We start from the raw sequence: 14,126 nt of genomic DNA on the forward strand, positions 1-14,126 counted from the left end.
AAGTTTTCTCCAAGAAAAGCTTAGCATTCCCAGTACATCTTTGTTGCCTTCAAAAAAACTATGGAAACTCTTTTTAAAAAAATAAAAATTCAGCTCATATATAAAAATTAAAAGTATACAGAAATTTTCCCTTTCGAGGTAGTGCTGCTACCTATGACGAGGTAAAGATTTAGAAGGTTGCAAGTTAATAACAGGTGATGCTAACAGGATGTTTGAAAGGCCCATGAGACTTCCAACATTAAGTAAAATGTATTTGCCTACTGATCTAATTGCTTACTAATTTTCAAATCTATTCCCACTGGATAAGTAAAGGCATTTTAAGCCTAGCTCCTGGCATTAAAAATACATTCCTAGTTTCCTCTTAGCAGAAGATAAACAGCTGCATGGTAAAAAGCCATACATTAAGATGGCATTCCGTAGGTTTTTGTATGGTTTTAACCAACCTATTGTGTTCCAAGTTTAGCTGAAAGAGGTAGGAAGGGGAAATGAGAAATACATTTGGGTGCACAATTTCACAGTGGGGTGAAGGCAAGTGCTCACTCATTCAGAAAAAATGTCTGGAATATCTGTGTCTTATGGAAGGACTTATCACGTAACGAAAGTGGAATTTAAGCCAAGAGTTATTTTGTAAAATAAGAAAATATTGCTGTATTTATCTTACACAAGAAAATGATAGTTTGTTTAAAAATAAGAAATATTCCAGCCATCCATTAAGACGATGTAAATTTAAGTTTTGGAATTTTTAAAGGACATTTTTAATATGCGCAGAAACAATACAAGCTTTTAACAAAAAAAAAAAAAAAAATTATACAAGGCAGATGAAGGAGAAACTCAAATATAGCTACCTTTTTTTATTTTTTCCAAGGCTATGCCTCTAGTTGTGCTGAAGTTTGGAGAATATATTTCTTCAGTTTCTAAATGATGAGTCGCAAGTGACAACAGTAGTAGGTTCTAGCTTCCAATTCAGTGACCTTCAAGCATAACCCCAATGAACACCAAGATGGCATAAGAACAGCTGAACTGGCGTGGACTAAGGATGCATACTACACCATCAGCTTCCAACATTCACTGTAAGCAGATGCCCAGAGAACGACAAACACAGAGCAAGCAGATACTATACTTTGCTGGAGTAATTTCCTGGACTTGTGTACCTGTCTTTTTAGCCAGACATGGTTTGTCTATTTTGAAATACTGAGTGGGTCTCCCAAGCACTTGTCCTGTTGTCTTCTGAATTCCTACATCCTTCCACTCAACAAAACCCCTGGCAAGCAGTACCAAAGACCATTATATAGAGGACAATCTCTGTGTTTACCTGAAAGCAGTTCCCAGTAATTTCCAGTTATAGCACCCAGTTGTTACACTGGAAGAAAGAAGCTGCCAGCTGATACCTGCCTAGATTTTCAGCCTCATTCAGAAAAGGATCAGAACTGTATACCGCGCTTAAGTGTGGGCACACCAAGAATTAACACAGTGAGAACATAACTCTCCTTGCTTTGTGTCTTCCCTTTATAGCATTTCCTAGTGTTGAATTTACATTTTTGATTACTGACGAGCTCTGAGAGCTAGCCCTTGAAGAGACATACCTGGGAATCTCTGTTCTAGAGGAAAAGTGATGGTTCTTCACCATTCAGAAAGCACCTTACATTTATATAAAGAAAACTATATAATCAGGTACGTACAGACAGAATCCATTCAAGCAGTCTTATCAGTTAGTGGTGTTAGTCAAATCCCTACACAGCACATGGCTCATCTCTTCAGAGATCGATGTATCCCCTCTTCAGCTTTCTAACAAAAGTGTTGATGAGATCAGCTGAAAAAAAAATCAGTAACCAGCTGGACGCATTGCTAGTTTCCAACCAGAACATCATGTAGTAAGCAGGCAATACTCAAGACACTACTACAATATTGTTTTGTTCCAGCCAACATTCATGTTAGTCAACCAGGGAGCAGTTTAAAACTATTTGGAGACTCAAGAAAACAAAACACCAAATGAATAATGAGACTTTGAAAACATCTAATGAAAGGAGACTCTCAAGAGAGGAAGCCAAATCATATCTTAGCATATTTTATTTGTTATGTATCCACAGAGAGCAGTGAGCTTGTTTGGCCTTTTGTTTCCACACCACTGCTTCATCAGCAAGAGGCTGCAGTAGCTGGGATGAAAGGACAATTCCCATTGGAACAGATGTATCTGAGTACATCAGAACCCTGACTTGCATTACCGCTTCTTATTTCTCCATGCCATTTGATAGCCTGGTGCAGCCACACACACAAGCAAGGAAACTGCAACAACAATCAGAAAAAAAAATGAGTGAAGACATTTTTGGTGCTAGCTCAATTCCTTCTGAATCAGTTAGCTGGGAATAAAGCTGGGTTCTGCAGCCTTCTGAAGGGTGCAGAGCAACACAAAGAAAGCAGTCACCTTCTCCTGGCATTCTGTGGCGGTGCAAGTGTACCCGTGTCACCTTCATTCTCAGATACCGAAAGGCAGTTGACCAGGCAGCTAGAGCTCTGTTCTCTACGTCTGCATGTTCAGAGAGAATCTCCGCAGTTTCTTCTGCATAAACACATTATAAACGATACTGTTCTGCCTGCATGCACTGACAAGAGACTGTATCCTATAAATTTTAAGCAGCTTAGATTTTTGGCAAAAAACATTACATAAATACAGAAATACATACTTCCGCATATAAACAAATGCTTTACTTATTCAAAGCTATGAATCAGCATCATTAACCAGTTGGGACCTCCCACCATGACACAAATGACAACAGTTAGCATACAACAACAATCTAGTAATTGCAGTCATAAACGCATTTTTAATATTGCTTCACAATTTATTTGAGCTGACTGCATTCACTGTGTTTCTAATGGATCCAGAAGCATGACAAACTGACAATTCTTGGAAGCCACATTTCTCAAAACAGACTGAGAATGCCGTTTTCATTCCCTCTCCATAATGATGTTAAATCTAATAAATATAAAATTAGAAACAGAAATAACATTGTTCCTAAACAATTTATGTAATATGCTGTCTGGAAGGAATGTATTAAGCCAAAGTTTCAGAAACTACACTCCGTTTATCAACACTTGATGCTTCTACTTGTACCTCTCAAATTTTAGTCAAGTATCGACACATCCAGGTACTCAAACTCACACAATAGATTCCTATTCTCTCTTTTGAGGGCGAAAGTTTCAGTTTAATGTTGAAATATGAAGACAGATGGTTAGCCAGGCTTTTGGAAGTGCCTAAGGCGCCTAAGTGCCTGGTTCTGATCATACTAATGGAAATTTAGCCTGTTACTTGTTTTGAAAATCCTTTTAGGCACCTACCAAACAGCTAAGCACTTAATAGTATTTGCGTTTAACTTACAAGGACTTGAAGATTGCTGAAAGTCACCAAAATAGAGGTTCCACATCACGCAGACCCTTCTGAAACAACAGTCCTATCTGCAACAAATTTAGCACCCTGGTGTAGTTGACAGTCATCAAAAAGTTTGCAGAACCATGCTTGCTCTTAGAAGATGAATAAGGCAGTTCTGAAAATATAACTCTTAAATCTAAGAGCACTTAACAACCCACAAGCCTTCATTTAATATCAAGAAAAGTTCTCTTCTTCCAAGAAGGAAAGTCCTTTACAAACTTGCTTACAAACCTAAAGGAACTATTTGTCAGTGACAAAGTACAGAGGTTATTTCAGAACTGCAATGCAACACAGTTCCCACATGGGTCTTATTTATGAGAGTAGGCCTTCCTTTTCTAAGATACATGTAAAGTTTAAACTCTTTCTTCAAGAGATCCACAAACGCGAGATGAAGAGCATTCTTGATGCAGCACTGCAGAAGTTGGGAAACTACATCTCTAATTAAGACAGTGCTGAAAGTTCAAGTCTATAAACATGTTCTGTTCCATTCTAAAACAAGGAAAAACAGGTTCCTACTCCAGAACTCACAAGAAGGTTGAAAATGCTTTTCAAAATAAAAAACCAAGCAGACAAATAAATACTGAACTTAAAAACCGTAGAACCTTCAAAAGGAATTTTATCTGATGTTGATATGCATGCAGAAATCCAGTTAGAGCCAAATCTAGACTGATTAAAGCCTGAATTTTCCTTCCAGCACCTGTTTGCTTCTTTTCCTATTTCCAGCTGCAAACTCTGTTGTCCCTCTAGAGTTCCATAGCTATATCCACTGTGCTTCCCAGAACGCCGTTCTCACTGGCAAACCGCATTTCAAAAACACACCCACACTTTCACCACGCACAAATGGTTTTACAGAGATCCTTCTTAGCAAGTATTACTCTGAAATTGTTGAAGTATGGCAGTGTCAGGCTGTACATGGCCACAGGAATCCAATTAGCATAGGCTATAAAGTGTCCTAATAACGCACATTTAACAGTCAAGTGCAACATTTGCAACACACTAACATACTCATTCCTAGGGGTTTCTCTCATAGTCCTACAACACAAGCAATGACAGAAGCCCAGCTATCAATCTGCTCCCACTATCGCTGTAATTAATATACTTACAGCCACATTATATTTGATGCTTTGTAAAATCCTAGCTCCTGGATTCAGTTGAGTGCATAGGATTTTAAGAAAAGCTTCAAGACTCTGAAGGCTTGACTGAATGCAGATAAAGACAAACACATGGATCTTTTAGGTTCTAGAAGCAAATAAAGATGACTCCAATTTTAAAAAACATTTCCTTTCAAAGCCAAACTCATTATTTTGGATGGCCAAACCACGATTTCTAAACAACTGATAAAAGGGTTCCAATACCAGTACAAGCCACCATGGACATTTTCAGTGCTGTAGAGGCAGAAACAGAATTTGGTGCACTGAAAAATTGCTCCATCAGTGCAGTTTATGCCTGATTTTGGTAAAGAATATGCAGGATTCAGATGCACCAAGCAGACCTGAATGAGTAATTATCAATGACTAAGTTTTCAAGTATCTGCTAAAACCAGAGGTCATCCTAGAGCTATTCCTTCACTTCCTAACTACTTTTCCACAGAAAATTCTAAGTTGTGGGCAGTTGTAAAACATTGTTCTTACACTGAAGCTTCTCTAAAAGCATCCAGCTTCTGGAACTAGAAAACTGAAGCTTTACACAGAACTGACTTGAGAATCTCAATCCAGATGATGCAGGGACCTCGTCAGAAACTCATCAGGAAGCAACGATACTCATGTCTGAAGATGCAGATACAGAATTCTAACTCTGCACACAGAAACTAAACCACTTTTGTCTTACTGGAATGAATGATTTGGGGCTATAACTCAGATGAATAACCAAAGCATGATTTTCTTGAGTTGTATCACTGTAAGCATTATTCATATTCACTACGATAAGAAACAGTTATTGAAAACAAAAATAAAGAAAAGTGACTTTTACATCGGTCTCATCTGGAATTTTGGTCATCTCTCACAGTTGCTCAAGCTTTTAATGAGAGAATATTCTTAGAAGTATTCAAACATATTTTGTGACTCAAGTCACAAGACAGAATCATCATAATTGTTTGCCAATAGAACTCTTTTGGATTGTAAGCAGGGGGCAATTGCAGGTCAGACTCTATGGCCACCGGTTGAGCAATCATTATTAGTCACAAATTCAAAATGAGTTAAGGAACTTTAATGAGTTTTCTGAGAATGCTGTCACTGAGTTAAAATATTGTTATTGACAAGTGTGTAAGTCAGAATACTACAGAGTCTCAGAAGTGTTATTTGTCTGCAGTAGAGGTATTTCAACCTTCAAACAAGGAATAAAACCACAAAATTATTGAGGCCAACGGCAAAATTGCACAGAATTGGAAGGAAAAAAAAAAAAAAAAAAAAAAAACTTTTTCAAATTCAGCCTTGGATTTCCAAATTATATCCCAATTTTTATTTTTTTTTAAAAAAAGTATTTTTAAATCTCCAGTATGTTGTACAGCACATAAATTAATCTGTTTCCTGATGTTGATGTGCAACAAGTTCAGTGACTGTAAATGGATATTCCAAAGGTTTTTTGCAGAGGTGGTCTTTAAGTCCACTATGTCATGTAATGGACATCAGATTTTTGGCCACAAAAAAACTCAACCTTAAAGTCATTTGCTATGTTGGTAGTTTTTGGCAGATAGGCTATGGCAGAAACATTTCAAATAAGATAATGTTTTCAGTATGTGTATCTTCTACATCCAAACCATCATAGATAGTCAGAATAAAATAAAATACAAGTAAGGATTGCAGAATCATAAATCATGAGAGCAACCAATGTTTTGTTGAATGCAACCTATGAAACATCCCCTTCCAGAGAAATCCAGAACTAATTCTTCATAAATACCCAGACATGGTGTGTTTGCTATAATTCCTCCCCCAGACCTTAGCAGTCCCATGGTCTTCAGAGACGAGATGGACCAACTTATAGAGGGCTTAACTAACAATCCAGGAACGTAAGAAAATACCTGCATAGTCCAAATTTGAAAATAGCACAAGAACAAATGTAAAGTAAGCCCACATGCAAAATCTTTGATGATACATATCTCGTCCACACCATTCTACTAGCAATCGTTTCTCGTTGACATTAAGTCATTTGTAAGAATATTATACATACATGCTTGCATGTATTTCATAACATAAAACAGCATCTAACTGTACTGTGTAATAAAACATCACCATGAGATTAAGAAGGGAGGAGGTACCAGGCTGAACACTCCACCTTTTCAATTACCAATGGTTGGGCCTTGGGAGCAGTGAAACTGCCTCTGATAAGTTCTTTGCAGTACTAGGCAAAGCATCATTAGGAATATCAATAATCATATATAGAAAAAAGGTGACTCACCCAACTGTGAAGAGGATCTCTAAGTACAGAATACTCCTTCTCAGGAAATAGCCTTCATCCAGGAGACATTCTCCATTTGAAAGCTGGCCCTTAAATAAGCCCAAAGAGGGGTGGACCCTGAATCTGGTCAGGTGGGAAGCACAGGTGATGAACTGATTGCACCTGTGCTTCCTGGGCCAGCCACCCCCTTCACCAGGTGCTCAATCATCAGTTCAGGCCATGACACAGCAGTTCCCCTACACCAATGTGTGGCTATATCTTCTTGAGAGGTTACTTAACAATTTTGGATTTAAATACTCTTACTTTATTCATTCTCTACTATTGATAGCTCATCTGCTACCACATGAGAAAAGTAGCCTCTTACACCAGATTTACTAGTAAGCACACATGATCAGTTCAAGCCCCTAGCAAGGATGTAGCTTGCTAATGATCACAAATGCATGTAATCTGCAGAATACAACTGCCTTGGAAGTATTCATCATTTAAATCTATAGAAGTAGTGAATTGTTCCATTCTGCTCACACTGCTGCCTTATTTTTTTTATTTTAAGACAGACTCACAGACATCATTTGCTTGGGTCACTACTGGCTTTAGGCTGAATTCATTTCCATTCATTTCACTTCTATTGGCAAAGCCAGGAAAAGGAAGCCCTGTGTCTGCAGATCACAGCCAAAGCTAGCTTGCAAGTGATCTCTTCCTGAGTCAAACTTATGCCACTGCTCTTGCTCTCAGGACAGTTTTAACAACTAGCAGCTCAGCAGTGCTGAACAGTAAACTGTTTCCAGGTTGACCTATGAAACCTGCTGGTGTAGCCACTAATACACCCTTGAAAAAAGATTTTGTCATGAACTTGAGACGCTGCGTGTCCATAAGTTCTGAGGTCAGATTGGAGCCCAGCTAAACACTGTGCTATGCATGTCACCACATTACTGAGGAATCAGAACAGATCCTACAACCAAAGTTCACTTCCACTTCTCAGTAATAGCTACCTCTTTTTCACAACTTCTCATATTAAAGTTTTCTTTGCATTACATTCGTACCACATTTCCACCACATTCTTTTTAAATGGTTATTATTTTATACTGTACCTGCCTCAAGCAGGATGAAATTAATCAATTGCACATAAGTGACATGACACGGATTTGTGACCTTGCCCAGCATCCAATTGTTTCTAATTGATTAGCTCCAGACATAAGCACTTCAATAGCCAAAAACAATACAAGTGGAAGCTATGGTACAATATTAGGGTAGAACTGTGTGTGGTCCATACAGTACGGCCCCAAGCAACCAATTAAAGAATTAATGGATATTGAATAAAAAAAAAATGTTATGTTTAAATAATATGAGATATCTTTCATGTAACTAAAATTGAGATAAAACACCTAAAACATAAGAGGAGAAGGGATTTCTGCAAGATTGGAGTTAAGTGTTAATGGCCCAAATATGTCAAATGCCTTAGAATAATTAAAAGGACCATCAAGACAAAAAATATTTGACCTGGATTGAAGTGTTCATAAAATTACTCACAATGGTCTATTGATTACTACAATGTGTTTGGGTTGTTGTTTTATAAGGAGACAAGTGAAGCTATGCCAAACCATTTGTGGAGAGGAAGAAACTATGCCTCCACTGGTTCCAGTACTACAGTAAGAAAAATATGAAAGAAAAAATATGAAAGAAAGGTATTATAAAAGAAAAACCGGTCTGCTCAAAACCAAAAGGTCCAAACACAAAGCTGACATTTCCTTTCCCTGTATTTCTATTCTCATCTTACACGGAATTGTTAAACGAACTTCACATACTACTTTGTTTTATAGGGCTGGCTCTTACAATATCATTCAACTTCTTGCACACAGAAATACAAACAGCACAGGCACAGAAAATCAGTAAATTGTTTGCATCTACGTGAGAAGCAAGTGGAAAAAAAGAGACCCCTCTGTTGTCCTGTCTGCCTGGACACACACAGCATTCAACTGCCCAGTTAGAAAGAACGCAATAGCTTGTCCTTTATGACAAGTCCTTTACTCAGGTAAACAGGTTTACTTTCAAAGCCAGCTGTATTGCTCCTGTGAGCAACCATAGCGTGGTACAGGAGGTGCTCAACAAGTAACTGCCAAACAACTCGTTGCACACACTGCACCAGTGCTGTAAGTGAGTCGCACAGCTTGATCCCACTGCCTTTTACTTCAGAGTCCATCACACACGGATCACAGCTTACTGAGCTGGCCAGTACTACCTCCTCATTTCTTCACATTCCTTTTGAATTTACTTTTGCCTGCTGTATCAAGCCTTTGATTCAGAAGTATTTGGGATGTATGTTTAAATAATGACCAGCACACTGTGCTCCAGTCTGACCCTTCCATTTCTCAGCATTGCAGAAGTACAAACAGCACACAATGATAAAATAACATCAATGATTTTCTACACAGCCAATTTAAGTTGTGAAAACTACCACAATATTTTAAAAACTGATACTATTTATTTCAAAAAAATATTCTCCAGTTCATTTAATTATCATTTTCTAAGTACTTCTTGATTCTGGAGCACGTGAGACAGAATAACCCTTGAAACGTTCTGTACTGTGGGAACTATCACTGTGGGGGATGACAGACTAACAACATCTCTGCCGCACGCCAGCACACCATATTTCTTGAAATACTCACTTCTTGGAACTGATTAGGCTCATATGTCAGGCAATAGATCAGTTGGCAGCTACAGTTTTCCTCCATGGTTCCTGTATTCATTGAACACTTGAAGGAAAGACCTTTTTGGACCTCCCTCCTCCCAGGATACTCACTGACTTCCAAGTGCTTTACATGTTTCTTCTACACAGGTATTTATATAACCCTTGTCACTTACAGTATCTTAACGTTTATCAGGTGCTAAATCTCCTGTGGGCAAAGGGCAGCTGTGTTGCCTTGGGAGACCCCAGGCATTACACATCTGGCAAGATCTCCCTTTGGTCCCCACATAGTTGAGTCAGGTACAATATTACTACAAAGAAAGAAAATATGAATTTCCCAGATGGATGTCTTTAAAATTAACTTCAGTGACAGGGAAACCTCGATCCCATTCTCACTGGGAACTTTTTATTTACAATGCAGATACTTCAGCAGCGTTGTTTAAATGATATTATTTGAAAGTTTGCGGCAAGATCACCTAAAAAATACCAAGCACAGCAACAAGTCATCACCTACCTGGAGATGAGCACAGATAGCAATAGCAAGCCAGATGACCTCCCAGAAGAGCCCTGCACCGTTAGGGCTGGCCATCCTCACGCCTTGGAACTCTGCTGAGAGAGATTGTTTCAAGTTACAAACAAAACCAAGTGGGCTGCGCCAGGATTTCAATGACTAAAGCAAACTAGGCAAAGGGACAGAACCAGCGTTTGGAAGAAATGCAATACAAACATCGGCGTTTGTGCTGGCCAGTGGAGCAGACTAGCAGCGCATGCCATGAGCACAGCCTGCAGGGTGATGTCGTTCCGATTAGGGAACAGAAGCAGGGTGGGGACGAGGGAAGGTTTGGAGAAGCAGGCGACAGGGGGCGAGTTTGATCGCCTCCTGCATGCGAGTCAATGTGTCAGATCGGCCCCTCCCGTCCGGACCTCTCACTTGCACCCATTCAGCGCCGAGAACCCAGCCCTGGGGCCTCTGCAGTCATATGCACTGCATTTGAAAGTTCTGATCGCTATAGTCCCAGACAGAGAAGAAAATGATCCAGTATAAAGACCCTCACCATTTGTGGGCCAACACTTAACTGCCAGGCACTTTTACTGAAAGCTTCAATTTAAAACCTTTAACAAGAAAAAAATGAACATGCAACAATGCTGATAATTCTGATAATTCTTAGTGCTTCTTTTTGCCTCAGCCTATTTGTTACCACTGCATTCACTGTGTGCAAGTTCCACACACCCCAACACATGCACACAGACAGCCCTCCCTCCCCTCATCCTCCACCCCTATTTTAATGAGGATCCACAGTGAATGCAGATCTTTCCCTCAGAACCAAAATCAGACACGTCCTTTCTAAAATATCAGATGGACCAAAAGAAAAGCAGCTACCCAAACAACCCTTGCACCTGTCGACTAAACATAATTAAGATTCCTTACAGAAATGAGTGTTTAATTCCGAGAAGAGAAGAGAAGAGAAGAGAAGAGAAGAGAAGAGAAGAGAAGAGAAGAGAAGAGAAGAGAAGAGAAGAGAAGAGAAGAGAAGAGAAGAGAAGAGAAGAGAAGAGAAGAGAAGAGAAGAGAAGAGAAGAGAAGAGACCCTCTTTCCATCCACCTACTTCCAACCTTCCACGCTCCTGAATGCTTTGGTCATTCAAAAGTTTCAGTCTCCCATGTGTTAGAGACGGTTCCTCCCCTCGCCAGGCACTGCCGAGCTCCAGCCCAACACCCCGCGCTCCGGTACCCTTCAGGTGCCGGGGCTTCCCGGGGCTCCCGAGCCGCCCGCCCAGCGGCTCCCGCAGCGCCCCTCTCCGGGAGGCGCCCGCCGCCCCCTGGCTCACCCACCTGGAGCGGCGCCGGCCTCGGCGCGGAGCGCAGCGCCGGCCGGTGCCGGGGTCGGAGGGGAGCGGCTCTGCCGGCGCCTCCTTCCCGCTCGCGGGTCAGGGGAGAGCCTCGCCCGTCACGGCGTCGGGGATACGGCATCCCGCACCGCGAGCGGCGGCCCCTCCCTCACGCGAGGCTCCGGCCCACCGCCGCCAGTTCACCGAGGTCCTACAGGCTGCTGGCAGCGGGCCGCCCCTCCCGCCGCCGCCGCAGCCCGGCCCCGGCGAGAAGCGCCCGGGCGCCTCCACCTGCGGTGCGGGGCCGCCACCCGCCGCCGCCGCCCGGCACCCCCTCGCGGCCCCGGCCTCCCCGGGCAGAGCGAGCGGGCGGGCGGCCAGCGGGGCCCGGCTCCCCCCGGCTGCGGAGGCGCTGGCTCCGGCAGCCCGGGACCGGGCGGTTCGTCCTCCCCCGAGGGGCGAACGCTACCGTGAAGTCAGCCCCCGAAGCTGATGCGAAGCAGCTTCCAAAACCGCAACCGTCCCGCGTCTCATCTCCAAGCGACTCGGACAATACAGCTGCAAATCCGCTCGCACGCCGAGGAGGTCTTTAATCACGCTGCCCTCCGCGATATTTTTAGGTTTCCTACTGTAAATCTGACAAGTACGTCTCATCCGACAGCTCCGCTCGCCTTCCCCTCTCAGTCGCTAAGCAGTAACGGGGTAAAATCCTCTACCTTTGCGCTGCGGCTTCCACTGGCGTCCCGAGCTTTCGTCGAGTCTAAGAGCAACACACAGAAAAAGGGCTATTATCCCTGCCACCGAAGTTAAAAATACGCTCCGGCGAACTAAACATAACCGATGAAGAGTTTGTTCAAATATGTTGCGCTGGAAACTTTTCCAGCGTGTTGAGGTTTCTCACCAGCGAGGGAAAGCGCCTCCTCCATCGTTAGGAACAGAGTGCCCTCTGCTGAAAGTCGGCGGCGAGGACGGCAGCCAAAGGGACGCGCGGGTAGGGAGCGGCCCCCGGGCACCGCTGGGCACCGCTGGGCACCGCTGGGCACCGCTGGGCACCGCTGGGCACCGCTGGGCACCGCTGGGCACCGCACGACCTTCCCTTCTTTCGGGTCGCTGGGACATGAGCTGCCCTCATAGCGCAGCTGTTAGCCGCAGATAACATCACAGAGTTGGGCCCTGAGATTCTAATAGTTTCCTAAATTTAAATGCTGATCAGCATTATTGCTTTTCTTTCAGCGCTTCTTGCCTGCATTCTTTACTTTCTCCTTACTCTGATAGCTTCCTACAACATTGCTTCTCCTCACTCGCTTGGTATAACGCTAAACACAAAAGATAATCAAACATCATGTTTGCAAGTCTTAGAAACACTCATTCATCTCCTGCAATTAATTGGAGAAGAAGTGAGTAGTAGGGAGCAGACCAGGTCAGACAGCTCCAGCAGGCACACCAATTTCAGTGGGGCTGCTGTTGTGTCACACACTTAATTCCTTGCATGATTTTGGGCTTAAGTTATAAGTTCTATGTCTGGATGTACAAAGCATGCAAGAAAACAGAGGTAAGCAACTGCAAGCATCCCCCAAGCCCAAAGGATGATTTTCAGAAAGCATTAGAATAAATAACGGTACACTTGGCACAACAGTGACCAGCAATATGTCTTGCCTGATCTATAGACAGCAGTTTTAGTCTCATTCTCCATCACCCTCCATGGTTGGGGTTTTTTTATGTGGTTTGGCTTTGGGGTTTTCTCGTGTTGGTTTTTTTTTGTTTGTTTGTTTTTATTACATAGAAATCTTTGTGTGTGTGTGTGCACATGCATGCACGCATGCAAGACAAGCAGCAGCCCAAGAACTAACAGTATTTATCTTCGTACTGCTATTACTTTCACCTACTGCTGAAAAACCATACAGTTGTTCTGACAACTTTCAGTGCAGGCATTCCTCTATGTGAAGCCCACTCTCACATCACAGCCACTTGTTTTCTCCTGTTTCTCTGATTTCTTCACCTCAGCCTCATCCCCCACCGTCTGCAGTCTCATCTCTAGGTTTCAGTGAACATGACAGCTTTGGGATTTTAACCCCTGCTGGAGATCTCTATTATCCCTTCTGCTGAGCCAGGCAAAAGGTGAATGAAACCCAGGAGTCCAGACAAGATCTGTCAGACAAAACCACTTCAGAATTCTGAGCACCCATGGCAGACTCCTTCAGTATGTGTTCCAAAGTTAAAGGCCACAAGCTTACAGGTTCCAGACGGCTCATTTTCAACTCTGGAGGAGTTTGTCAGCAATCCTAATAAACTAATTAACCATTAAATGAAATCATTGCTTCTAAGGGAACAATTAACTTCCTTTCTGCTCACTGTCCATAACCTCGATGGATTATAAACTCTTCAAGGAATGATTTATTCTGTCTTTCCAACTGCTTGCAAAGCTCCTCGTCCAGCATCAGGTCCTTGAGTACTGCTTATTAGCAAACCTGTCACACGTTGTCCTGACTGACACTCATGCCATGTTAGTCTGGCAGAGCTGCTAAAATATTTTTGAACAGGAAACTACAGTGAATCTCTCAAGAGTTCACATACGTAACTCCAGTATTTATCTCTCACTATTAATAATGTTTTTCTATTACATATGCTTTTCTTTCGCTGTTCTCTAAAATACACATCATTTAAATGACATTAAATATGACAGCTGTAAAGCTCTTGTACTTCACAGAATTGAGAGATATGGACATTTGCACTTATTTCATTGAACACAATCATGATCTCATCCATCTGTACAGCTGGCACAGTCTCATGAAGAAC

At 42.1% G+C, this 14,126-nt stretch overlaps 1 protein-coding gene across 1 annotated transcript in view; it reads right to left on the reverse strand.

Moving 5' to 3' along the window:
* Nucleotides 1-10,089, reverse strand: part of ADAMTSL3 (ADAMTS like 3) — a gene marked incomplete at both ends in the record, with an annotated part of 174,629 nt that extends 164,540 nt beyond the window's left edge. The window contains one exon of the mRNA XM_079540837.1: nucleotides 10,015-10,089. Coding sequence (XP_079396963.1) covers nucleotides 10,015-10,089 — 75 coding nt within the window. The remainder of the gene's footprint in view (nucleotides 1-10,014) is intronic.
* Between the last annotated feature and the right edge of the window lie 4,037 nt (nucleotides 10,090-14,126).

This window comes from Tetrao urogallus (genome assembly GCF_951394365.1).
Source record: "Tetrao urogallus genome assembly, chromosome: 11".
Lineage (NCBI taxonomy): Eukaryota > Metazoa > Chordata > Aves > Galliformes > Phasianidae > Tetrao > Tetrao urogallus.